At 44.9% G+C, this 27669-nt stretch overlaps 1 protein-coding gene and 1 long non-coding RNA gene across 2 annotated transcripts in view; one reads left to right on the top strand and one right to left on the bottom strand.

Moving 5' to 3' along the window:
* LOC138265902 (uncharacterized) overlaps positions 1 to 20999 on the bottom strand; it is a 255142-nt gene extending 234143 nt beyond the window's left edge. Inside the window, exon 1 of the long non-coding RNA XR_011199439.1 lies at positions 20828 to 20999. This is a non-coding gene — a long non-coding RNA (uncharacterized lncRNA). The remainder of the gene's footprint in view (positions 1 to 20827) is intronic.
* Positions 21000 to 21166: 167 nt separating this feature from the next.
* Positions 21167 to 27235, top strand: LOC138266648 (uncharacterized). The gene is made up of 2 exons (XM_069215457.1): positions 21167 to 21945; positions 25473 to 27235. The coding sequence occupies exons 1-2, from the start codon at positions 21850 to 21852 to the stop codon at positions 26352 to 26354; spliced, it is 978 nt and encodes a 325-aa protein (XP_069071558.1). The 5' UTR covers positions 21167 to 21849; the 3' UTR covers positions 26355 to 27235.
* Positions 27236 to 27669: the final 434 nt, after the last annotated feature.

Below are 27669 nucleotides of genomic sequence, written 5' to 3'. Positions count from 1 at the left end.
TTCTGAGCAGCCGTGGACCCCGTGAGGGTGCTTCGCGGACCCCCAGGGGTCCCCGGACGACAGGTTAGGAACCACTGGACTAGAGACTTAGAAGTCCTGAAATTTGGTAACAGTACATTTCTGATGTCCATCTATGCCTCCTTAGGAAAGTTAACTAGTTGGATGTGCAGGGCAAGGCATTCACGCCCTCTCCATTACCTCCATATTGCAGAGGAAGTGAATGTTCTTTCTCCACATATGCAGAGAAAATCGTTCTAGCTCAAATTAAAGGACATGACGTAAGAACTTCCCTCTTGCCCCTTCGTTACTTTTTTTTTTGTTCCGTCTGCACACCGGACTGATGTTATACTGATTGAAAGTAAAAGCAGTCGGCACCATAATGTGCTTGGGGGCATGTCTCAGACCCTCATGAGCACTGATCAAAGAGGAAAGTTTACGTTTGAAAGGGGAGTCTCCCCTTTCCAACAGTACCTCTCCCTTCTGGATCCCTGCCAGGAGATTGCCATTAGAGGACGATCCCTATGCAGGGATCCACCCACTAGAAGAAGGTTGGGAAGTGGCCACCCAGGTATGGATGTCCTCCCCACACAGAAAAACCTAATTCAGGTTTTTGCCCCCAAGCTGCCCACCTAGAGGGGCAGAAAACCCACATATGCCAGGGATTTTTTAAATGTATTTATTATAAAGTGGTTCATGCAGCACACCTAGCATCCCATCCTTAACCATCCCAAATGTTTTTCTGCCTCCTTCGGGACAGATTGATGGGTTTACATCCAGTCTGACCTCCCCAGTGTGGGGTGGAAATCCCACTATGTTCCAGGGATTATATTTAAAAAAGGATGTAGTGGGGCATATTGGAGTCCGTACCACAGTCTCCCTCCCCAGAAAGGTAGAAGGCCCATTAACCACGAGGGAATGTATTTTATTTGTGAGTGGGGCAACCCACCTTAGCATCGGGCTGTGTTCCCACCCCATTATGGCCTTTCTGCTCCCCATGGACCAGATTAAGGGGTTTACCTCCAATCTGTCCTCCCTGAGGGCAGAATGCTCTCTAGACACAGGGGACTATATTTAATAAAAAATTATGGAGGTTGTTGTCCACACTGGTATTGGTCCTGACGCCACGCCTAAAGGCTGCAACAGTCTTTCAGTTTCTCTGAGGACAGACTTTGGGATTAGCCCCTAATGAGCCCCACAGGAGGGACAAATAAAGGTCACTAGCTTCCAATAAATGTGTTTTTTAAATGGCTCAACCTGGCATTGTGCAGGGCCCTCAACCCATAACAGCCTCACCCCAACAGTGTTTCTGCCGCCACAGGGGGGTAAATTAGGGAGTTTATCCCTAATCTTCCCTCGCGATGAGAGCAAAAGACCATTATTCCCAGGGAGTATGATTAAAAATAAAATTGGCTGGGGGTGGTTTTCCGGCATTTGGATATGCCCCTTAATAGCCTCAACAGTTTTTCTGGCCTCATCACAGGGAGTAGAAGGGAAGCATATGCCCAATCTGTCATCCCCTGGGAGTGGGGCAGAATTTATTTTAAAAAGACCATAGTTCCACCTCAAAGGGCTAACAGTCTTTCTGGCCCCAACAGCAGGCACAGTGGGGGTTTACTCCCTTTTTCTCAACCAATACGTCAAAACATCACCCAAAGAAATCTCAAGTTCCTTCTAATTGTCATGGTGAATGGCTGCAATGTACTGGCTCTGGGTCAACACACTGTAGGCATTTCTGAAACTTAGAGACCTGGAAAATCCTGTGAGGTGTCGTTTGCAGCAATCCCAGTAAAGTTTCTTAGACAGAACATCAGCATATGAGTCAAAAAGTATATTTTCCCATATTGATGTGATGCAAACCTCAGGCATTTGTGGGTAGTGGCCAAAGTCTTATCAACTACAGGACCTGGACACCCTCGAAGGTGACAAGTGGCACTTTACAGATCCACCTTACATTATATTTACATTACAACCTGCATTTCCATATTTCTGTAGAGTAAAACGCTACCTCCCATATGTGGCTGGACCTAATGCACATCATTGGAACAGACCACAACTATAATCATTTGAGGACCTTGTTCAATCCCCATTGACTTCATGTGGGCCATGGTATGACCAGTTCCTGTCATGGGCAATGAACCAAGCCACATATGCAGGGTAACATTGTTATTGGGAGAAGTGTGGGAGAATGGAGAGTGGAATTAATTTTATTGGTCCCTATAAATACTAGAACTTTCCACTCGCAGAACCGTTAGGAAGATCAGAGATTTTAAACCAAGGTTGACATTTGCAGGGTATTCTAGGTGAGAAAACCTAGTGAAATCCATGCAAATCAAACCACCCAAAACTCCTCTCTGTGTTTAGTTTTCAGAAATATCTTGAGTTTGGTATGCTTCCCTCAGTGATGGCAGGGCACCTGGCTAAAATACTGCAGCTAACCACATTACCTGAACAGGTCAATTTGCAAGGCAACATTTTGGTGTTCCCTTGTTGTGTTTTGAGACTTTTCACTTGTGGGTAATAGGCCCAGCCACACAGGTTGGGTAGAGTTCCTGTCAAGAGAAGAATAGGAATGCTGGATCGTAGGAAGTTTGTGGATCCCTGCAGATTCCAGAACTTTCTCTCAAAGAAATGTAAGGAAAAGCTGGCTTGAGGAGAGGGTGAATCACTGTGCTGGTGTCTTGTTCACCTTGGACAACCTCCAAAGGGAGGCAGACGGCTGTGTCCAGAGGCGTTTTAAGGCATGGGCAAAGTGGGCTCCTGCCCAGGGGCCCAGCCTTTCACAGGACCCCTGATAGAGTCAGTTCTGTTCTTCAGGGTTTTGCATTGATGATCTTGAATAATACTTAAACAGATTGTTTTAAATACAATTTTCCTGTAATTCTTTTAGTGTGTGTGATGTGTGAGAGTCTGTTACAGACATTTTGCAGAGACATGTTGTGTTTATGTTTCATGCAACATCCATAAAAGCAGTTACTTTTAGATCAAAACAGGGAACATCCCATATATCAAATGAGAGGTTGTGACAGAGATTATTTGCAATATTAGTAGTGAGCTGCTGCAGTGTTACAATATTGAAAACAAGTCAATATCCCTGAATATTAGATGTAATCACATTTAGAATTTCAAAATACGTTTGGCCTAGGACCACCTAAATATTTAAGATGTCCCTGGCTGTGTTGTTGGTGGCCTGATATTGTTGGGTCTGCCAGTAGCCTTCAACACTATGACTCATCACGTCTTTCTGGAGGTGTAAAAATCTGTTAGGTGCTTTGTAGCTTCAGTCTTGCTTTGTAGTGGTTCGTTTCCTTCATTGCGGAGAGGTGTTAAATTGTGATTCTTCCCCCTTTGTCCTCCGATCCACGAGAACTTAAATGAGGAATCCCTCAAGGCTCTATTCTAGCACCACCGCCGCCTCATAAATACATGCAGCGACTAACAGAAGTTTTCTTGTATATTGGGAGTACAGCCCATGCGTGTGCTGATCACACAAACATATTTTGGCTGACTAGAAGGAAAGAGACTTGAGAACGTAGATCAGTCTACAGTCCTGAACTCCTGCCTGGCCACGGTGAACAGGAGGATTTTCAGCTAACTTTCTCAAATGGAACCTTTCTAAAACAGAAGCGTTGCTGACTTCACCAGAAATTGCTAAATTGACTAGTCTCTCAAGGTCAAAATCAATAGGGGCTGAACCCACTCCAGCGAAGTCAGTTGCGGTCCCAGCGCTAGCCAGCACAAGTTCTCTTTATGCCTAAGTGCACTGTGGAGACCACCTCCATTTGTGAGCCTTCAGTTGCATACAGACATGAACATCTACCTGCCTGCCTCAGACATGTTGCAGATTTGAGTCTCAGGTTGTACAGCATGCTTCAGCTTGATTGTTGACAGTCCCCTAGAAATGGATTGTATTTCAGGCACGCTCAACTGCTTGCACTAGCAGCTGGTATGTAATAGAACAGAAGCTCTGATCATTAACCTCAAGACCCTGTATAAGCAGTCTCCAGGTTTGGGTGGAATGCCCCTCGGAAAGCCTCTTAGGTCTGCAGCAGTGGCACTGATGCAAATTCTGGCAATTTTAGGATGAGAGATCTAGCCTTTCTAGGGGCAGCCAAACCTTTGCAACTCTGTGCCTCTAACCTTATGAAGGCAAAAGTTCAGGAGCAGCCTGATTGTATCCGCCCCTGTAGAACTGAGGGCATAGGCTATGTTAATCCATGGTGAGAGTGCGCTATATAAATGTTGGGTGATATAACAATTATGTAACTCAGTGGTGCTCCTTTATCAATCTAATAAGGAGGAAAGTTTGAATTGGTTGTGCCAAGATTCAAAACAGCAACATTCAGTTTACCCCCATCTCTCCGCAGCAAGTCCTTAACTCTCTGAGCTATGTTAGCGGCTAGCTAAAACTACGAAACACACATGAACTCCCAAGTAACTAATTCCGAAGTCTTTCATTGACTTATACTCTTTTGGATGGACACTGCTTGGATTAAATTAAATAGCAAGTAGAGTTGGGAAACATCAACTACATGATGTCAAGAATGCAGCAATTATATGACTGACTGTACTCTAGCTAGCTCTTTCACCTTATAGAGTTACCAGACAGTTGCGTCATGGGCTAGAGCACTTCAAGGAGATATGGTCAAGCGGTAGTTGGGGGATCACATACAAAGTGGTGGGGGCATTTGGGGGAAAAAACGACTGTGTGTGGAAGTATTTTTAGGTCGCATCTGAGACAGCACTTGCACTGTCACTTGCAACTAATTTTGTGTGGGCTTAGAGTTGGCCCATTGCTAACCATGGGTTGGATTCATTCTTATTCTCATTTCCTTCTCTTTGGCCAGCTCATGCTTGCTTCAGTTTCTCTTCGGTGTTTGTCCCTCCCCTGGAGCATATCCCAAGTAATGGAGTCCTTCCACCATTCGCGCTTTCCTAGATACTTTTTTCTTTTAGTTGAAACATGCTTTTCAAGTGCAGGTTTTTTTGCTGGCCCTATTCCTCATATGCCTCTATATTCTGCCTCAGTTTGTACTGTTGCTTGGCCCCTCCCCTCCCTCTCCATGTTGTTGCTTGCCCCCTTCCACCCTTCTGTCCCTTTGGTGTTGTTGCTTGCACCCTCCCACCTTTGCATCCCTCCCTGTGTTGTTGCTTGCCCACTCTCACCTCTATCCGTCCTGTTGCTTTCCATCTCCTTTCTGCTGCTAGCCCCTTTCTACCATTTTCTTTCGCTTAGCTTGCCCCCTTCCACCCTCCCTCTCAGGATTGTTGGTTGCCCGACCTGCAATGTTGAGTTGGTATTCAGCACCCCTACCCTTTGATAACACCAGATGCAGGCTTCTGTGCAAAACATTAGGCCCCAGCACTTATTCATTTATAAATTAAGCACTGACAGAAGCCAATCCCTGAAAGGGGTTGTCCAAAAGCCCCTTTCTGTATATATATGTATCTGTATGCATGTATATTTTACGTTCATGTTGTTTGATAACAGTAGCTCTACCCAGACAACTAAGGATTGTCTGTAGGTGAATCCTAAAAAGATAGCCCTCTTTCTATCTCTGTCACGGTTTTACACCTTGTGACCCTCTGACACAGTCTTCTTTATTGTTAGTGGCTTGCCTGATAAACTGTAGACATTACTACTGCTTTTATGTTCTTATTTTCTAAGTTTATGTTGTCTAAAACAATTTATTTCATTTATGAGTTGTGGAAGCACTTTGTGACATCTTTCGGTTATTTCAGAGTGGTGACGGAGGAGGCTTAAAGACATCTTTCTGACAGAAGGGGAAATTGGAGTTTTATCATTTAGCATGAGTAAGCTTGTCTGATGTTCTTCTTGCAACTTTTATTCTATACACTGTTGAAAGCAAGCCTGAATAACTTCATTTTCAAAAAGTGGCTGAACCACTTGTGATTGAGATCAAATTGCATGCTACAGTTAAGAGTGATGCAAAGTTGGAGCTTTGTACACCCATGGCACATAGTTCACGCACTCAAAATATGGTTAACTGGGAGAAAAGAGAGCAATCATTATAAAGCCAGTACCAATAGGACCTCTGCCACATCTTCAACACAGGCTTTCACAAATCATGTTTCTATTCATTAATAAATGCTTTTTATCATCTTAAAGCTTATCCTCTCTGCTTTGCCAATGCTTGGAATAAATAGCAAAAAAGGATTCTTTTCTTTATGAAATGCATATAGGAGATACATATTGAATGTGACTAAAAGCGTGATGATTGAGAATGCTTTTCAGATGCAAAATAGTTCCTCATGTTGTCCTTTGAAAGTACTTCTCGCAATCCGCAAGGTTAAGATGTGCTCTGAGATCGCAGAACGGTTCTCTGCAATGAAAGATAGAACGGCTGCTATGGAGGTGGATTTTGGGGCCCTCAAGGGGCATACAGGTGCACATGAAACCCAGCTGACAGATGTCATGTGGAAGCTAGAGGACTTCGAGAATAGGCAGCGCTGCAACAACCTGAGATTTCTGGGGATTGCAGAGGGATCCTAGGGTAATGACACCTAGGCCTATATGTTATCCCTCCTCAAGGGGGCTTTCCCAGAGTTGTCCTCTTGGAATTGGGAACTAGAGGTCCAGAGGGTACCCTAATTTCTACTGATGCTCCGAGAAAAGAGGGTACCCACAACTCCAGACCAAGAACAATGTTAATGTACTTTGGCAATCACCAGCTCAGGCAAGCAATCATTGAAAAATCCTGACCCAATGTGAAGCGTACTTTTGACAGTCAAACTTTTTTCACGAGGCCTGACTTTAGTCAGGTTATGGTCGAAAGGAGGTGGTGGTTAAGACAGCTGCTAAGACCCTTTCAAGATGCCAGGAAGGAAGCCTTCCTGATTAACCCTGCCTGAATAAAAGTGATCATCAAGGATTAAACTAGATCTTTTACTTCAGAAAATAAGGCTAAACAATTCCTAAGAGAGAAGGGGTGGGCCAAATGATGGGCTCTTGCCCAGAGCTTTTATGGTTGATCGGATTGTTTTTTCCGAACTTATGCAGTTGTGTTTCAAAATCCATAGTGCCTGCTAGCGCCATTCTATAGTGCCAGCCGGGCGCCGTATTTATGGAATGGCACATGGTGGTGCAAAGGACAGGCTAGCTTCTACAGAAAAGACGCTAGCCGGGGGGAAAGGCGCTAGTGGGCCAGAAATTACAGTAGGCTGGTTAGCAGCAATAAATATGCCGCTAACCATCCTAGCATCATTTTCTAACACACTATCACTCAAACATGACTCCTGTCTTAGTAAAGATAGGAGTCATGCCCACCACCCCAGTGGCCAGCCCAGGGGACCAGTGGCCCCTGGTCAAGGCCATAACACCCAGTGCCAGGCAGGGGGCCCCATAGGTTATACTTACCTATACTTACCTAGGATGGGGTCCCCATGCTATGGCATCCCTCTGGTGTGGGTGGGGATGTTCCTGGGGCTTGGGGTGGGCATCTGTGGGCCCATTCCAATGTGTTTAGCCATGGAAATGGGTCCACAGGCACCCTAACACCTGGTCTGACCCAGGCGTTAAATAATGGTGCTAAGCAGGCTTAGCACCATTATTTTGGTCCTCCTACTCCGTGTGTGTCGTTTTTGCGCCAGAGTATAAATATGGCAGTAGGGGGTTAGCGTGATATTGTGGACAGGAAAGCCTACCTTGCATATAATTAGTGCAAGGTAGTTTGCCGCATCCACAATATGAAGCTAACCCCTATATTTTCACGCTAGACAGGTCTAGCGTCAAAATATAAATATAGAGTTAGCTATGCATCGTTTTAACATCAAAAGTTTTGACTCTAAGTCGGCGCAAGCAGAGTATAAATATGCCCCTTTGTTTCTAAGTTTCTCCTCCGTGAGCAGACAGCTCAAAAGTTTTTCCTCACTGTTTTCCTTTCATCCTATGTATCTCTCTTTTTCTCTTGGTATGGTGGAGACTCATCTGCTGTTTTCTGTTTCCAAGGTGCGAAAGGGATGTGGAGTTGTGTTCCACCACCTTTATAATTAGTAGGAAGATTGGTGGTGGTGGAGGGAGAGGGGCCGCAAGCAGGGCAGGAGCCATTGTTCGGGCCATTTTGGACCTGACTGCCTCAGGAGGCAGGCGAGTGGGCGGGGTTGGGGGTGGAAAGGGATGGGGGATTCGGGGTTCTGGGCTTGGGGGGATGTAGGGAATGGGTTTCGGGGTGGGAGTGACGGTGGGCAAGGCAGGGGGTGGCGGTGGCTGGGGTGATGGCGAGGGAGGGGGTTTGCACGAGAGGAGTTCAACAAACACTTGTGTCTGGGAGAAAGAAAGGGTGTTTTACGTCTTACTGATAGGGGGAGATCAGACGAGGACTGGTGGGATGTCTCATCACTTTTGGTATGGCATATCTATATATTGCAACATTTAACATCTATGGCCTAAATTATGGTAATAAAAAGGCGTAAGGTAGACTTGGACTCAAAGTTCCTGCAAGCTGATATTCTCTGCTTGCAGCAAACTCACATAGAGGTTTCCAGAAGAAATGTGTGTGATTCCTTTTGTTTTTCACTAGTGGTAGGAACAACTCAACGGGCTAGAACTCAGGGGGTGGCTATCTTGATGTGAGGTCAGCTCTCTGGTTTCAGGCATAATTTGGCAGTTAGCCATGGTAAGTGGGAGATCACAGAACTTGGAAACTCTGGAGGGTCTTGTACGATTTGTTCAGTTTATGGCTCAATACTGGATGATCCTTTATGTTTTGACTGACTAATAGGGTAGCTGGCACGGTGGCCAACTCCAATCATCATTGCATGACACCTTCATTTTGATACAGTGGGGGGGGGTCATCTGGAGGATAGGGTTAGGGTGTATAAGGGTCGTAAACCTAAAGGGATGTACAGGGCAGGTTGGTAGAGGATGGGGTTGGAATTAGGGAGGCTTTTCGCAAATATTGCTTGAAACTTTATAAAACCCAATTAGATGAGTCAAGCAACAGGGATAGATGGCAGTTCTTTAATGGGTTCTTGCTGAGTGGTTTATCACAGGAAAATAGAGGACTCTGGATTCCGTGTTGTTAGATGAGGAAATAGAGATTGCCCTAATAGATCTGGCTCCAGGAAAGCTACCCGAACGCAGATAAGATTCCTCTCGAGTTTTACAAAGCGTTTGCCCCCCTGTTCAGGAAAATCATGCTTGAGCTGTTTCTCTGGGTACAGGCTAAACATTCTTCACCAGAGTCCTGTTCACAGCTAACATTGCAATCTTTCTCAAAAAGGGTTTCAACAGCGATGCTAAACTGTACTCAAACATTCTTTCCTCCCGACTTAGTCAAGTTATTGGCAAACTAGTTTCCCCTCACCAATATGGTTTTATTCCTGGGCGTGGGACCACGGACCATATCCGCTGAGTAATTACGTTGTTCAATCTAGCAGGAGACATAGCGTTTCGTTGGACACTGAGAAGGCATTTGACACGGTATCTTGGAGTTTTCTATGGCCAACAATGAGAAAGCATGGATTCCGCCAGGGTTTCATCAATGCAGTAAAATCTCTATATTCCAAGCGTACAGCTAGGGTCCAGATTTTGGGTGGACAGTCTGGCCTGCTACAGATCCAAAGGGAAACCAGACAGGGATGTTCATGCTCTCCATTATTATTCGCCTTATACATTGATCCTTTGCTCAGTAAGTTGGAGGAAAATTGTCTTATAAAGCTGGTACACTCGTTGGGAGGGCATACAAAGGTTCTTGCTTATGCAGATTATGTTGCGGTGGTCACATCGGATCCTAGCTCGGCATCGAAAAAGATTGAGCAAGAAGCAACAGTCTTTGGCAGTGTCGCAAGATACTCACTTAACCAGGATAAAACCCAATTGGTGATTAATTAACATCTGCAATTTTGGGATCCTCAGGTGGCGGATGAGGCCACATAACTGAGCGCTGGTATTGCGGCGGATCTCGATAGTCTCCTAGAGACCAATTTAGCTCCGGTGTTAGAAAAAACAAAGCAGGATTTTCAGCTTATTAATAACCTGCACTTGTTAATTGTTGGCTGTAGTAACATAGTCAAAATTATCTTTCTGCCCAAGATCCTGTATTTATTTCGAGATATTCCCCTGGAAGTCGGCTAAGGCTGGTTTAAAGATCTTGGCAATTGGGTGGGGAGATTCCTTTGGGCATATGGTAAAGTTAGGAGATCTGTAAATTACCTATCACTGACCAGGGAGAGAGGTGGGTGGGCTATACTGAATTTTAAGTTGTACTACTGGGCAGCTGCCTTACAGTTTACGGTCCCTCTTGTAGGGAAGGGGGGAGAAAATCGGTGGTGCGGCAAGGAGGTTCCATCTATCTTTGAGCTATTGATAGATAAAGAGGTCCAGGGGTGCTTGTTGCAGCAGATTTCAACCCGGCTACTACAAGAAGGTTTGCTTTTAGACAGTGTTGGCAGCCCATAAGATCTGGACTGCTTTGCGTAAAAAGGTTGGGATGGGTCGGCTACATTTTTATGCTCCGCTGCTGCGATCTTAGGAATACCTACATGGTGGGTTGGGAAAAGGCACGGATCAGAAGACGGAGGATCTTTTTGTCAATGGTAGCATAGCCTCTTTTGAGGTGCTCTGGTCGAGCTGTGAACTGATCCACTGTCATTTTTTTAAATACCTACAAATTCGGGATTTTTTGTATGGGGGGCTGGTGGTTTTCCTAAGAAGAAGTTGGTGGGCTTACTAGAACAGGGGGCGAGATCTCAATCAGTCAGTTCTTTGAGGGCTTAAGTTCCCTTGCTGGTGACAATCTAGAGAAACAGCAGGGGAGGTGGAATGAAAGGTTAGGATCCACAGATTGTTCCTTTCTTGAGTCTTTGAAATTGTTGCGCATGGTTCTGTGCTTGGCTGCGTTACAAGCCCAACACTATAAACATGTTTTGATCTTTACTATGCCACCGCCAAAATCGCTAAGTGGGGAGGTCAGGTTGGCACTTGCTGTCCACAATATAGTGAAAGCGCAACTGATTTAAGGCATATGTTCTGTTCTTGCCCCCACGCTTTAGCCACTCATTAAGGGGGTCTCAAATTTTTTGGCAGTCTCTCTGGGTATCAATGTCACTTTGACTCCCCAACTGGTTCTTCTGGGAGTCCACAATGACTCGGTACCCAGGTCTTTTCAACTCTTTCTCTTTGTGGCAATGGCAGTGTTGAGACTTTATATTGCATCAGCATCCTTGGATAAGAACACACACACACACACACACACACACCACACACACCCCCCACCAGCAGTGGCTTTCAAGACTACTGACCCTATCCAGTTTAGAAAGGGCTGTATACTCTCACAAGGGCAAGAAATGGAGGTTGACAGAAAGGAGGATTTGGGCCAACATTTGGGACTGGGCGGACTCACAGCAAGCAGGAAAAAATAATAGGCTATAGTGCCAGAAGTGCCATGTATAATAAATAGTCCTATTTGTAGTTGGGTTTTGTGGGAAGGGTAGAAATGTAATTAGTACTATATCAGTTGTATTCATTTATAGGTCTTTGGTTTAGTTTTGTCCTGCTTTCCTTGTCTCCCTTGCGGTATTCACGGTGGGTGTTTATTTTTCTTCTTTGGTTGACTTTATATATTTTCTGCATTATTAACCTCCTGTGCAAATATATTTTTAAAACTTTTGCAATACAAATATTTTTAAAAAGTACTTGTTGGAAAGTGGAATAATAGACCAAATATTCAGTAGCTTAAGGAGAGAGAGTAATACTCATCTGCATGAATCAACGCCCACTCTGTATATTTTAAAGAATTTTTAACAATACACTTTGCAGATAGCAGCACTGTCAAGAAAGACCTAAAAACAAGGGGGATCACAGACTCCACTACCTCTCCTCATACAGGCCAGAGGCTTCTATACCCAGTAGGCCACACCGCCACCGCCACTGAAATGCCCACTTGGCTTCAGTACAGATAAGGGTGATCTGACTGGATCGCGTCTTGTCAAGGCCCTTTCTGTTCATGTTTCCCTTGAGCTCTCCCAGATTAATGCAAACCAACTTTGACTGTTCTTTTTACTGAAGCCCAAACCAGGTGAAATGTACCTCTTCTAATTTGATACAGACTCAGATCCTACCATCCCCTCCATTCCTGCCCAGGTCCACCTAGTTGAGTTTCCTCAAGTCACCGAAGGAGTCTGGTAAATGGGGGTGTTTAAGTTTAACCACAACAAGGCCTGGAAGGTAAGTGGCTTCAGCCGGGCTTTGTCTTTGATGACAAATGGAATTCAGTCACAAATACTACTAACTAACGGGGATCTTCAACTCTATTTCTCTGGGATGGCCTGGTCTTTGCACCACCACATGCCGCAGAATTCAGATCCATATGGCCCCAAACCCCAACATTGCCAATGACATCTAGTACAACAACCCTTGTCTACAAATTTACAGGACAGAAATTGACAGAAATAGGACAGAAAATAAAAACCCGAGCTACACCCTAATCTTTCTTTTCTTAGGAACAAGCTGACAGCGGTGCCAATCAGAGGCTTTGAACCACTGGAGACACCAAACGCTCTGGGTGGCAGATTCTGTACCACTGTTGTGTGCATGGAGTACAAGAACATAAGCATAAATGTTCAATGCACATTCCAGGATTTTTTTGTTGCTCAACGATTCATTTATGTCAGTCTGGTGTAACTTTATTCTAATCTTTTATTATTTCACCAAATAACTGTACAAGTATAATAAACAAGAGCAACACAGCATTGGCCACCCATCATCACACACTGGTTGCCATAATCCTGAACCAAACCCAAGTAGGATATTGTTTTATTCTGTGAAAAACGATAGACATTAGGGTAGCACATGAACGTGTGGTGCACTGCAACAGTAGCTAACACACATATAAATATGCCCATATATATCCAAACAAGGGAGCATATTTACAAGAAAGTGCGGATCGGTCCCAATGCGCCACTTTTCTTGCATTGCCCCTGTCCCACCTTACATTTTTGACGCTATTGTGGCGCTTTGCTGCACTAGCATCAAAGGCACAGGGAGACCCATTGGCTTAAATGGATGCGTCATTTTAACGCCTGCTCTGAGCAACAACAAAAAAGGCGCATTGAAATGTTGTAAATTTCATTGCACCATTTTTTTGGACCTCCCTGCGGGGGAACGCTGGCCCTTGCATACATTATCTCTGGCGCAGGCATAATGTGGCACAAGGGTTTACAATGTGGCACAATGCTTGCATTGCGCCACAGTGTAAGTACGGTGCGGGAGAAAGGCCCTTTTAGCTTAAAAAAAATTACAATAGAGCGGCGCAAGGTGGCGCTAGGGGCTTGTGAATATACTTCTAAGTGCTATCAAGTGGCTGTATGTACCCAGCTGTTCACATAACGGCTTTATTCCCGGGTGGTGGTGTCTAGCATAAGCTGGGCAGACGAAAAATGCGTGGGGTACAGATTTGTTCATCCTTTTACAAGCTGGGCATAACAGAGAATCGGCGGCTTTCCACTTACAGGAAAAATCATGAAGGGTAGGGTACCAATCCTGAACTGGAAATGTAATTTCCTGTCCAGTGGAACTGTGATAATGAACCAGTATTGTTCGTAAGCACTATTGCGTTTGAAGTCTAGGAATTCCCTTGTCAGCGTGGCGCTAGCAACCTTATAGACAAGGCTCTGCAACGCCCAGGCCCAGTAATGCTTTTTCAATTCCTCTTTAGAAAGAAATGAGGCACAAGACGGGGTAACACACATCAAGCATGACAATGAAATTAAAAGCTGTTGATGTTATAAAGCCACGGACTTTACAGAATCTCTCAGATTGAATAACACCATGTAGGTCTGAGGCGTACTGTGCAACCTCCGCAGTGGTCCACAACGTTCTCCGATAGAGTAGTGGGTGTAGTTTCACTTTACTTTCAATAGCAGGAAGATTAACAATACTCCTCAAGAACTTGCTTTCACTCCTCAATAGACCTGTGCAGTTATCAAAGCCCCAGAGCTCCGCTCCTACAGGGCGGATCCTACAGCTTTAGCCGCACATACTTGCAAAGCTGGATTCATAGGTTTAGCATCAGAGGCCCGGTGTTCCTAAAATATGGCACCTGATAGTTGTTGGTGTTTAATAATCGTTTTACCTAAGTGGTGCTTCCATGACATGATAGAGGACAATCTTGCTTCCAGTCAAAGGAGTCGACTTTCTCAAGAAACATGCCACCCAATACTAGCCTCCACCTAAATGATTTATGCTCATTAAAAGACATATATTTAGTTTTCGCTGATTTGATCTCAAGCTCCTGTTAGCCACAGAACTCCTCAAACTATTCTATTCAGCAGTAACTGCTGCGGGGGTTTTAGAGATCAACAGGATGTTGTTAGCAAAGAGAATTGCGGGGGGTCTTAACTCCGGCCAGTGTAGGGGCATCAACTGGATTATGAGTGAGGAAGTCAACTATATCATTTAGATATAACGAAAAAAGTGAGGGAGCAAGGTCACAGCCCTGATGGACACAGTTGTTAACTGGGATGCTATCAGTAAGCTGACCTTATGCTCCTCATTGGATTCTCACACAAATTCCTTCATGTAGTCGACTGAGCAAAGCCAAAAGCTCAGGAGGCATGGCCAAACACTAAGTACCTGCCAAAGCTTGGCATGAGGTGCCAGGTCAAAAGCTGATTTAAGATCGACAATGCCAACATACAAGCTGCCTCTGCTGATGAACAGTCTTCCAGTATAAGGAAAGAAACCGAAAGGCCTGGTCAACAACGCCTTTTGCGAAAGCCAGCTTGGAATGGTGTCAATATGCCCTCCTCTTATGTCCATAGAAGAACTTTGTTCAGCAGCATTCTACAGAAAATCTTTTGTGTACAGTCCATCAGAATAATAGATCTACAATTTGCCACAGAGCTGCGGTCACTCTTTTCATAAACCGGAATGACTGTGGCACCCTTCCAAGAGTCAGGAATCGGAGCACCCTTGGCAATGGAATTAGCGAGTGCTGTGATATATTTCGACAAATCTGATTTATTTGTAAGAAAAAGATCTGCTGGTATACCATCCGGTCTCGCAGCCCTACCTCTATTAGTCAAGAGAGGTGGAAACATCAGCTAGATCACAGAGCGGGCTCTCAGAGGGAAGAATGTCCTGCGATATAGAAGATGCTGTAGAAGTTGCTGAAGTACCACCAGAGTGCAAGTTGGAAAAACATTTTTACCAGTCTGACGGAGATATATGGTTAAAAATGAGGTACTGTTCCACTGATACCCCACGTGACCAAAACCCAGAACGTAGTGGAATCTTTAACCACACCTCTCATCCTCCTCACCAGTTGGTCCAATATTGTTCCAATCCAAGGGCTCAGAAGTGGTGTTAAAATCACCTGAAAGAATAATACGAGATTGCATCTGCGTCCTATCGAAATAGTCCTCAAGATTTTGAACGTTTTTTTAAACAGTGCCTCCCTTTGCGCCTTCAGTGTAGATATAAAAAATCTCTACCGTAGGTAACTTATCACTCTCAATACTAATGCCTAGCATATTAGGGGAGTCAAAGTGTAATTGGTGAATTTTATAATTCAGAGTAACTCTGAGCCATATCATTAATCCCCTAAATGGTCTCCCTATATGATTTGAAGTAGTTGGAAAGTGGAAATTTAAATATTCAGGTTTAAAGATAGGATCAATGCTCCAGGCTTCTTGTAGCAAGCAAATAACAAACTTTCCCTATAAACTCACTCCATTCTGGTAGCGTCATCTTCAACTTGAGACCAGCCACATTACAGGAAATGATTTTGATCAGCGAGCGATGGGGCACTTTTGGAACTGGAAAACAGAGGTTAACCTGGTTCTCAAGTGTTACACTAGGACTGGCTGGTTCAATTGGTAGTAGCAAGCAAGAGGTGTGAATAATGCTTGAGTTATTAATCGCAATTTGATTTAAATGTTGTCCTAACTGACTGAGAATGACAGGTGAAGAGTTCAACAAAGGAAAACATGGAGGGCTGGTAGGAAAAGATGGTCAATCCACCTCAGGAACAGGGGATCTGAAAGGCAAAGGACCAGTACTGGGCAAAAAATTAAAGCATCTTTTCGCTGAATGCGAATATTTTAACCGAGCTTGTGTAAAATGAAGTGAAGGAGAGCTCAGATCCAAGACCACCAAATCATCAACAAGATCCCCACTTCTGGGCAGTAGCTCCATATAATCGAAAGATTGGTTACTTAATTTTCGCTCGGAGGATGTTGTCATAAATGACTGATCACCATCATCTCGTGTGACGGATCCAGTGGGTTGCTTTATTTATTAATTAGGGAATCCTCATTTTCATACCCTGCCTGAGGCAAAATTTTAAGAACATTAACCCAAAAAATAGAGCTGGGATGAAGAGGACATCTGCCTCTAATATTCAAACCTACCAAATTGCTTACACTACATGCTCGATCATTTAAAAATAAATTCCCAGAAGAAGCAAGGCCCGAAAAAGAGACACCTTGTTTGAACTGTGGGGCTGCTGCTACCTGACTCACGCTTGTGCACAGCACAGTTAACCTGTGGCAGAGCCAGGTTTACAGAAAGCATCACAAGATCAGATGTATGTTCAGAGGGACCAGATACAGAGCTTATCATAGTGCTAGTATCCTTTTGCGATAAAGGTTGGTTCACAGTAGGACTTAGGCACATTATCATTCATTTGAAATTGTCCACCTCAGATCTTTAGACCTTAATTTGTAGGGAAAGGTCTGCAATATCATCAAGAGTGGGTGATGCAAAGTCAGCGGAGTGTATAAGGCCGTTAGAGAGTGCAATAATTAGTTGGGGCCCAGATAAATCCACTAAGGCAAAAAACGATGGGTACACAGTATGGTCACCACAGGAGCAGGTAGGGGAGGATATAAAGTATCGTCATGGTCTCGCACACTATCTGCAACTAGGGTGACCACTCGTCTGTAATTTTCATGGACTGTGCGTGATTTAGCCCTGCCATCCGTTGTCCTTGATGGATGGCTTAACGGATGGCACTTGTCCATAATTCTAGCCTTTCAGCAAACAAACAAAAGTTAATTTGACAATTTAGTTTCCCCAGGGGGAGGGAGTCTTTTGTGCTCTGATCCAGAGGGATTGGCAGACTGATAATAAACAGCCATTCTTGTCAGTGTGCCTGCTTCCAGAAAGAAATACAAATGTGCTCAACTTGTAAAATCTGCAAATGTAAAGGCTGCTTGGGAGCAGATCTAGGCATTAATTGATGCTGTCACTTGAAGCTTTCTGATGGCGAAGATATTGTATTTTTAAGAGGTATTGCAAGGGTGTTCCATGCTGAGCTGGGGAGTGCCTGCTTTTAATGGACTCTCATAAAACATGTACGCTCTAGGTATAATCTGTTTTTTATTGAAACCTACACTTTAGAAGCACTTTAACCTACATTTATGTGTGCATTTTGTGGCAGCCTATATCATACTGTGTGTAATGCGCATTTACAATAATTACCAGGGCCACTGGAATCATGAAGCAGGAGAAAGCCAAGGTATGTGGCAGAGTTGACTAAGGTATGGAGCAAAAAAAAAGGCAAATTGTGGCACATTGTCTGATAGTATTATTTCATTATTGTGTCATTTTTACTCTTGTAGGCACTGTCTGAGCATAGGTTGCACCTCAGTTTAACACCCAAACACAGCAATAGAAAGGTGAGAAGTCAACCTTTGCAAAGGACCTTTGATGCGCAACAACACATGTTGCTACAATTTTAGTACCTTTTGAACAGTTAGAGCTAGAAATAATTTTTGTGTATGTCAAAATCTGAAGATTATGCAGCAGATGATGGATTAAGTAGCAAATGCTGCAGACCCATAATTATGTAAAAAAAAACGCTGTGGCTGCAAAATCACATAATTCAGGTGCCCTGATAATGACTTACTAACTCGTAGTGCTTTGAGGTACTATGGGCCAGATGTAGCAAGCATTTTGCATGGTGCAAACTGCAAAAATCGCAGTTTGCGCCACGCAAAATGCCGTTTGCGATGCACATTCACAATTTGCGAGTCGGTACCTACTCGCAAATTGTGAATGCGACTCGCAAATAGGAAGGGGTGTTCCCTTCCTTATTGTGACTCGCATCGCTATGCTAAATTGCTTTGTGACCGCGAATGCGGTCGCAAAGCAATTTGCAGTTACCACCAGTGTCACACTGGTGTTAACCCATTCGCAAAAGGGAAGGGGTCTCTATGGGACCCCTTCCCCTTTGTGAATGTTGCCAAAAAGGGTTTTTCAGAGCAGGCAGTGGTCCAATGGACCACTGCCTACTCTGAAAAACCGAAACCAAATGGTTTCGTTATTTTTTTTATTTTGCAACTCGTTTTCCTTTAAGGAAAACGGGCTGCAAAATAAATTAAAAAACTGCTTTATTTAAAAAGCAGTCACAGACATGGAGGTCTGCTGACTTCAGCAGGCCACCATCCCTGTGAGTGCAGGGACTCGCTATGGGGTCGCAAAATGCGACCCACATCATTAATATTAATGAAGTGGGTCTTTGCGACCCCATAACAACTCGCAGAAGGTGTCTGAGACACCATTCTGCAAATGGTTTTGCGACTCGGAAATTGCGAGTCGAACCGAGTCGCAATTTCCGAGTCGCAAAATCTAATTTTGCTACATCTGGCCCTATGTAGCAATAAAAATGCACAAGTCATTTTCCCTGCTGCACCAAAGAGGATTCAATTCCATGGGCCTCTAATTGCACACATAGACATCTGGAATGATCGCATTAACCAAAGGAAGGTTTTATAACATAAAATAATGCACTTCCCACCAATTAGTTTAACTTCCATTTGTGTTGCACTTAATATGTGTGTTATTTTATATGTAATTACTCGATGGTGAAAGATTAACAACATGGTTTCAGAATATTTTGTTCTTTTTAGCCTCACCTTTGACTCCGCCTCTGCACTTACTAACTCTAACCCCACAGCAGTATCCAAACGTTTTTAATGCACCTAAACCGCTGCATTGAATAGCTATGTAACGTGTGAAAAAGCCAGTGTTATTATCATATGGGGTCCTGCCTTCCCTTACCTTCATTATGTACCTTTTTCTTTTTTAGATATTGTCGGATTCACCTGTGATCTGTATTTCTTTAACATAGTGTTCTATCCATCCTACAGAATTGTACAAAAACACTGTCTTCTGGTTTTAAAGGAGATTGAGAAAAAGCGAGTAACCTAGTCAGTGGCTTAAGTGCACTATGGGGGTCATTACGACCTCGGCGGTCGGCGATAATATGGCGGTAAGTACTGCCAACAGGCTGGCGGTACTTACCGCCATATTATGACATTGGCGGGTTGGCTGAAGCCAACCTGTCAATGTACCACTCCGACCGCCGCGGCGGTAACAGCCACCGGGCTGGAGATATTTATCTCCAGCCCGGCAGCCGTCACTGTTCTGCCCGTGGGATTATGACCCCGCCTACCGCCATGGTTTTTGTGGCTTCCTTAACTCCATGAAAACCATGGCGGTAGGCACTATCAATGACAGGTAATTCCTTAGCTCAGAGCAGGCATTAAAACGAGGCTTCCATTGCTTACAATGGACTTTTGGGTGCTTTGCAGGATTATCATAAAAGTTTTTTACATTAATCCTGCAAAGCACCGGACTAGCATAAAATTTTTTGACACTAGTCCCCTAACCACCACCATGGTGCTCCATATTTTAAATACAGTGCACACCTGGTGGCATTAGGGGAGTGCTAAGGGGTGCAAGAAAAGCGGCGCGGCACTGTGTACAGCACCATTTTTCTTAAATATGTCCCTGTGTTTTGCTGGTTCTTGCGCCAATTCAGATACCTTGAGTTTTTGCCCATTATTATAAAATCAAAAAGTAAAACAATAAAATAAAATCAACAACGATCCAAAGTTTTTGGAAGAAATTAAAGCATTAAACATTTGAAATAGTAAATGGCTTATGAAGCAAAATGTATAATTAGAAATTACAACCAACAGCCTCATGAGTCGAAACAAGAACACATAACCATGGTACAACAATGAGAAATAAACAAATAGATACAAAATGCTCGCTGGAGAATCTAAACTCGTAGGCCACCAATGTACTAACTCAGCAGGGAAAATCTAGGCCAGGATAGTTATTGGCAATAAAAGAGGCCACAAAATTACAACAGTGCCTTTAAAGGGTCCATAAAACCAAGTGGGCTGGCACAACCTCTTTCAGTCGCTGACGGGGACATATGGCCCCTCCCTTGGCCTGAGCGCAGCCCGCGCCGCTGGACTGTGATGCAGATAAATAGCGCTAGTTGGCAATAGGTGATGGTCCAGTAGGGGATTATGGGGTCTTGGGGGGAGTGAGGGCATGCCCGGTCTCCCCTGGGCAGGTCGGGCGTCGGTGGTAGAACCCACCACGCTGGGCTTTGATTGGGTGGTTTAGGCAGAAGGGTGGGTTTAGGGGAAGGCCTTATATAGGTGGGGCAGGGTGTGGGCGGCCTCTTTGGCTGTTTTGCCACACCCAAAATAGTTGTTGGTTTTGGTTCGAGTGGTAGGCCTTAGCTAGCTAGGTGTGCTATATTATTGGTTTGCAGTGTTTTTTTTGGGGGGAGTATGGATACTTCTGAAAAAGTTTTGCGGGCTTTGAGAATGCTTTAGGAGGAGGGTAGGGAGGACCTCCTCCAAGAGAGCGTACTTCAGCAGGCGTGGGTGGGTCTGAAAAGACCCAAGAGAGCCTCCTCGGAGGGCGTGGCTGCGGCGGTTATGGCTTATGAGTCCCCAACTCGCAAGTAAAAAAAATTCCGGCAAAAAAGCGTGGCCGGTAGAAAAGTTGCTGCGTCACCCGATGTTGTGGTGGCATTAGGAAGTTGTCAAGGCAATAGCTTACCTGGGCAGATTGCGGCGGGCAAGAGAAGCGGAACGAAGTTCGTACGCTGTTCTGGCGCATCGATCCGGCAGCGCGTTTGTGCCAGGGGGTGAGGTTTTAGTCAACGTGGTGCGGTGTCGAGTGCTGGCCGCTTGGGGGATTGTTTGACTGGCGCGCATGCGTGCGTGGTAACGCGCGTTTCTGCTGAAGGACAAATATAAGCTCCACTCCCCTCGGAAAGTAACAATAACCAAGGGGAGGGTGCTTTAGAGGAAAGGCAGTGTGGAGCAGCCTTCAAGATGGCTGCACCCATTACATTGCAGCAACAGGAGGTTATAGAGTTGTCGGATGGTGAGGATATTGACAGTTTAGGAGAAGGTGGTGTGATTTCAGGTGTGGTTGTTGTTAATGCCCCTGTTTTGAGGCAGGATGGGGGAAGGCTGCAATTGGTGCCTAGATTATTTAGCCCAATGCTGCATAAGGTTCAGGAATGGGATGTGAGCAATCAGTCTATTTATCAGTCAGGGCAGCATATGGAAGTAATGGACGAGGGTGGTATGAGTATGAGGGGTATGTTGTATGGAGAGGCTGATGTTAGTGGTAAGGCTGGTAGGGCGCAGGTGAGGGTGGATTTTTGTCAGCCATGGTTATTAGTTCAGGGACCTGGGTGTTGGTGGCTTTTATGCACTGGGCGGGCATAAGGAGCAGGTGGCACCAACAGGTTCTGGGCGGCCTGCTGGTAATCAGGCGTCATCTGTGGGTGTTAGTACACCCCCTGGACACCGAAAGGAAGAGAGGGTGAGACCCGGAGCGGATCGCCTGACTTCGGGGGATTCTATTTTACCCGGGACACAGAGCATGCAGCCTTTTGCGCAAGAGGGGCCTTCTACCAGCTGGGGAGCTGGTGGTTTGGATGGAAAGTGTCACCAGGGAAGACGACCTTCTGGATTATAAAGAAGGGAGTGGTTTTGAGGTGGCAGCGCCTTTGCGGAAGAATGTATTAGGGGGTGGTTGTGTGCAGGAATCTAACAAGGGAAGGAGTTATGGTGTTTTCCAGGCATCAACAAGGGTGGAGGTATGGGGCGATCGTCATGGTGGAAGGAGTTGGATTGATCTATCTGCGGGAAACTTACCTCAAGGTGAGGAGAGGGGGAAGTATACCTTTTGGGGGGGGTCACACTCTGGGGGGGGGGAGTATGGCTGCAAAGGTGGTAAAAGAGATTGGGGTTCAGGCTGGGAATGGGGATGATGTTTTGTTGAATACAGATTCAGTTTCGGAGGTAAGTGTCATGGATACGGTTTCAGGTAAGCCGGATGCGAGCCATGTGGAAAGAAATATCATGCAAGAGGCTAGAAAGGATGGTGAGCGTGCGGGGGGAAGTATTAAGAATAAGAAACGTCCGTAAATGGGGTTTTCGATGCCATTGGAGGCGCATCTCACTCAATCCCTGAAGGATAAAATTTACAGAGGAGAGTTTATTGGTGTTTTTAAGTTATTGCATAGGGAGGTTCAGGCCAAAGAGGGGTCAAAGGAAGAAGAGTGGGAATTAGCGCGTTGGCCCAGGGTACCCACTACAATTGAGAATTGGACCTCAGCTTTTTTGATATACGCAAGTGTTTACTGAGAGCGTTTTCCAGATTGAAGTGTTGCTTTGTTTAAATATATGGATATGGTGTGGAGGGCCCAGATGGATTATGGTGGTTTCGGATGGTTTAAGTATGATGAAGAGTTTCGTGCCCGGGTGGCGGTGTATCCCGATAAAGAATGGAGGGAAATAGATAATGAGTTATGGATGCAGTGGTTGCGCACGGGGAAGAATGCGCCCGTTATGCAAACTGCTAGTGCTTTGCCTTTGCAGTATAAGACCTTTCAGGGTCGTCCCACCCAACAGGGGGTGGGGAGTGCAGCAAGAGATCAACTACCGCAAAACGGGACATGCTGGTCCTTCAATAGTGGTATGTGTACAAGACAGCAGTGCAAATTCAGACATGATTGCTCCAACTGCGGGGGCAGGCATCCAGTGTTTCAATGCTTTGGAGGCATGCATTGGGGAGGACAAGGTCCATTTGGGAGAGGCAGTGACAGGGCAGGGGCCATATGCAACAGGTGGCAGGAAAAGGGCCCTACACCTATTAAATTTGAAGTTATGCGGTATTGGCTACAATTCTATCCTAAGGTGTCTGCAGCAAAAGCTCTGTTTTGGGGATTTTCTGAAGGTTTTAGGCTTTGTTATCAGGGACCAAGAGTTTGGAGATGGGCAAACAATTTGAGGTCCGCATTAGATCAACCGGAGGTGGTGAGGGCTAAGTTGCATAAGGAGCTGGAAATGGGAAGAATTGTAGGCCCATTTGATCATTGGCCTTTGCAGAATTTGACGATTTCCCCCTTGGGCGTGGTGCCTAAGAAGCAACAGGGTGAGTTCCGGTTGATACATCATTTATCTTGGCCGACGGGGGCATCTGTTAATGATTTTATTGCACCGGAGGATTCTATAGTGCACTATGCCTCGGTTGATGAAGCCAATTCATTGCTAAAGCATTGTGGAGTTGGGGCTGAAATGGCAAAATCTGACATTCAGTCAGCTTTTAGGCTCCTACCGGTGCACCCTGACGATTTTTCTTTGTTGGGCATGCAGTTTGATGGGGCTATTTTTGTGGACAGGATGTTGCCAATGGGTTGCTCGGTTTCATGTTCGTTCTTTGAACTATTTAGTTCCATTTTACAATGGTTCTTTCAGTCACAGACAGGTTACAAGTTTGTAACACACTATTTGGATGATTTTTTCTTGGTGGGTGCTGCTGGGTTGGGTGACTGTATGTCAGCCTTGTTGGACTTTCAGAAAGCCATGAAGGACATGGGTGTTCCCTTAGCTCCAGAGAAAACGTAAGGGCCCAAAACATGTTTAAATTCTTTGGGAACTGAGTAGGATTCACAAAGTATAGAGATTCGTTTACCTAGTGACAAGGTTCAGCTATTGATTGAGTTGCTGGAAGAGGCTGTTCAGAAACCGAAGTTGGAGTTGAGGCAAGTTCAAAGGTTACTTGGGCATTTAAACTTTGCATGTAAGGTGGTAACGTGTTGGAAGGGCTTTTTATAGGAGGTTGGGTTTTGCGGTTAGAGGTGCGGTTTTGCCTCATCACCATATCTGGCTTAAGGCCAGTGTTCAGGCTGATTTACGGATGTGGATTACTTTTCTACAGGATTTCAATGGTGTGACAGTGTTGGTGGAGGACGAGGACTGGTTTTGGCAAGTGCAGGTTTTTTCGGATGCTTCAGGTGCGCTTGGTTTTGGTGTGTTTTGGGATGGTCGTTGGGCTGCAGAGAGTTGGCCGGCAGCTTTGAAGGCGGCCAGGCATAGCATTGCATTTTTGGAATTCTTTCCATTAGTTGTGGCTCTGTCAATTTGGGGTCACACTTTAGCCAACAAGAACGTGGCTTTTAATGTTGATAACCAGACTGTTGTGAATCTTGTTAATTTGCAGAAAGCAAAGGATGAGAAAGTGTTGCATCTTTTGAGGTTATTCCTATTGAACTGTTTGAAGTTTAATATAATTTTCAAGGCTAAGTATGTTCCTGGCATTAATAACGATATTGGTGATGCGATATCTCATTTGCAGTGGCGGAGATTCCGTGGGCTTGCACCGGGAGCAGATGCAAAGAAGACACCAGTGCCTGGGGCATTGTGGGATTTGGGAATTTAAGGATGTTGGAGCTGATTGAACAGTCTACAGCTCAGTCGACAAGGAAACGTTATGAGCAGGCTTGGTCTGATTTCATTAAATCAGGGGCAGTAAAAAGGAAAGGGGTGTTTTGGGGTGTGTGCAAAGGCAGGGGGATGCAGTTTGCTTTATCATGCAACAGATTGAGTTGGGTCTGTCAACGGTGAGCATATCTGGTAAATTGTCCAGCATTTCCTTTTATGGTAAGTATTCCTGGGGATATGATCCCATGGAGGGTGAAATTTGTAGGCGGATTATTGCAGGTTGGGCTAGAAGAGGGGGTGTTAGGCGAGATCGGAGGCACCCAACTACATCACATTTGTTGAGGGAATTGATTTTGGTTTTGAAAGAAGTTTGTTTTTCTTCTTGGGAGGTGGTTCTCATATCTTTATGCATGTCATGGCTTTTTTATGGGGCTTTTCGAGTCTCGGAATTGTTGGGTGTGAGAGGTAAGGATGGTATTCTACGTTCAGATATTAGGGTAAGTAATGGCTTGATATATTTGTGGTTACGGACATCAAAAGTTGATCAGTTAGGTAGGGGCCGGGAGGTAGTGCTGCAGGGGGGGTGGGGGTGTGTGTGTTCCAGATGGTCCTTTTGTATTGTTGGTTGTCTTTTGTAAATTTTTTGCCAGAGTGTTCCAGGTTTGTATTCATTCATCAAGATGGTACTATGTTGAAGTCTTTTCAATTTCTTGCAGTCCTAAAAATGGCGATTAAAAAACTGGGGATGGATCCACAATTTTATGGTACCCATTCATTTCGGATTGGAGCGGCTACTGAAGCTAAACAAGTTGGGCATTCAGATAGAGAGATTATGGAGTTGGGGCGTTGTTAGTCCCAATGTTTTAAACATTATGTTCGAACTCATCAGTTTTGAGGTCTGTTGAATTTTATCTATGTTATTTAATTTATAGGTAATGGTTCTGTTTTTCTGCCTTTTACAGGTCGTGTGGCTGGCCCGAAAAGGAATTTGTGTTCCGTTTGGATTGTGGGGCATTCCTTCGTGCATTGGGCTGAGACGCAGACGGCCTCACGTCATTTTGGAAGGCAATTGGAAAGTTTACTGGATGGGGAAAAGTGGTATGAGGTGGGGGGAATTGTTATATTTTCTTTCCAAACGATTGGCTCAGGGGATTTGTCCAGATTTATTGGTGATTCATTTAGGTGAGAATGATTTAGTAGCTTTATCAGGGATTGGACTTCTGAAGGTAATGAAGCTGGATTTGTTGAGGATCAGGAAGAAATGGGCTGGTACACATATTGTTTGGACTGAGTTGGTTCCTAGGAGGGTTTGGAGGGGAGCAAATTCCATTAAGGATATAGAGAAGCAGTGTAGGAAGGTGAATAGGGAAATGCATAGTTTCTGTCATAGTGAAGGTTTTTCAGTTTTGCAACATGGTGAGATTGTTCATGGGGATGTAGCTCTTTTTCGGCAGGATGGAGTGCATCTATCTTTTTTAGGAAATGAGCATTATTTATTGGAGTTACGAATGAAGTTATCAGAGTTGTTGGGGGAGAATTTGTGGGATCGGGGTTACTTCAGATATTTTGGGTGGGGCAGGAAAATGTCTGGGCTGGCTTGGTTGGTGTGGCGGGGTCTTTACGGACATGCCTTGGGGGGGAAGGGTACGGATGCACAAGATGAGAGGTCAGGGAATTTGGACATGGAACAAAGGGAGGAAAAGGCAAGGGGAATTATAGAAGGTGGACAGCTGGGCAGATGGGTACTGGATTGGTCGAGTCAGGGTGGGCATGGAAAGGGGTTATTGATGAGGGGTAAGTTTTGTAGAGTGTGTGGGTGGGTTTTTAGGAATTTTATGTATTAGTGAGGTTTTATAGTTTTGTAGGGCAAATGCCAAGGCTTTATTGTTTCCAGACCTGTTCTATTAAAGCAGCCTTTTACCCCCATTTGGAGTGTTGTGCTTTGTGCGCCGTTTCGCCCGATGGGGGTTTGGGGGGAGCGAGGGCATTCCCGGTCTCCCCCAGGCAGATCGGGCATCTGTGGTAGAACACCACCACGCTGGGCTTTGATTGGGTGGTTTAGGCGGAAGGGTGGGTTTAGGGGAAGGCCTTATATAGGAGGGGCAGGGTGTGGGCGGCCTCTTTGGCCATTTTGCCACACCCTGGTTAGTCGTTGGTTTTGGTTCGAGCCCTCCCTCCCTCTTATTTCTTTCTTTTTCTTTATTGTTTTTTTGCTTTCTTTCTTTTTTCTTTCTTCTTTTTATTTTCCCTATTCTTTTTTCCTCTCTTTTTTATGTCATATTTATTTCCTTATTAGTTCATCTAGTTTATATTCAATTTAGGTCAGTCTTGAAAGCTTAAGGGGCTTTTTTCTTGGTTATTGCATGTCACTATGTTACTATCACTTTAAGAGGACAGGTCGTGGGGTTTTTGTTATGCACTTGTTTCGTTTTTGCCGCTGGTAGACAGGTCTGGTAGGCGGGGTCTTTACGGACATGCTTGGGGGGGGAAGGGTACGGATGCACAAGATGAGAGGTCAGGGAACTTGGACAGGGAACAAAGGGAGGAAAAAGCAAGGGGAATTACAATTTACAGAAGGTGGATAGCTGGGCATCTGGGTACTGGATTGGTCGGGTCAGGGTGGGCATGGAAATGGGTTATTGATGAGGGGTACGTTTTGTAGAGTGTGTGGGTGTGTTTTTAGGAATTGTATGTAATAGTGAGGTTTTATAGTTTTGTAAGCCAAATGCCAAGGCTTTATTGTTTCCAGACCTGTTCTATTAAAGCAGCTTTTTACCCCCGTTTGGAGTGTTGTGGTGTGTGCGCCGTTTCGCCCGATGGGACGTGTAGTCTCCAGCGGGTACGTTTCACGGTGGCTCTCCCCACAGTCAAATGCAGGTTATCCAAAGTGCCAGATGATGTGTCTCCCAGCGATGGGAACCTGGAACAAACTGACAAAGCACCCCAGCAGCAAGATGTAACAGGGTGACAGCGCAGTAAAATATTATTTTAGCACGTAGCTTTTTCTGTTATACAACCACGGCCATTCATTTGTGAGGTACTCAGCTCAGACGATGCTCAATCAAGCAGCCCCATCATACAAAGGTTTGTAGTAAAAGAAATGTGCATTTCTCGTCCGTTTTAAAATAGACCTACTCCCTAAAACTGATAGGAGGCCCA

The sequence above is a fragment of the Pleurodeles waltl genome, chromosome 11, assembly GCF_031143425.1.
Source record: "Pleurodeles waltl isolate 20211129_DDA chromosome 11, aPleWal1.hap1.20221129, whole genome shotgun sequence".
Classification (NCBI taxonomy): Eukaryota; Metazoa; Chordata; class Amphibia; order Caudata; family Salamandridae; genus Pleurodeles; species Pleurodeles waltl.
This window is presented reverse-complemented; position numbering and strand designations above follow the sequence as displayed.

Excerpts from the sequence above, each read along its gene's own strand:
- LOC138266648 (XM_069215457.1), top strand. The coding sequence starts at position 21,850 with ATGGTGTTTTCCAGGCATCAACAAGGGTGGAGGTATGGGGCGATCGTC. Across the intron at positions 21,946-25,472 it reads TGCGGGAAACTTACCTCAAG|GTCGTGTGGCTGGCCCGAAA; the intron begins GTGAGGAGAGGG and ends TGCCTTTTACAG.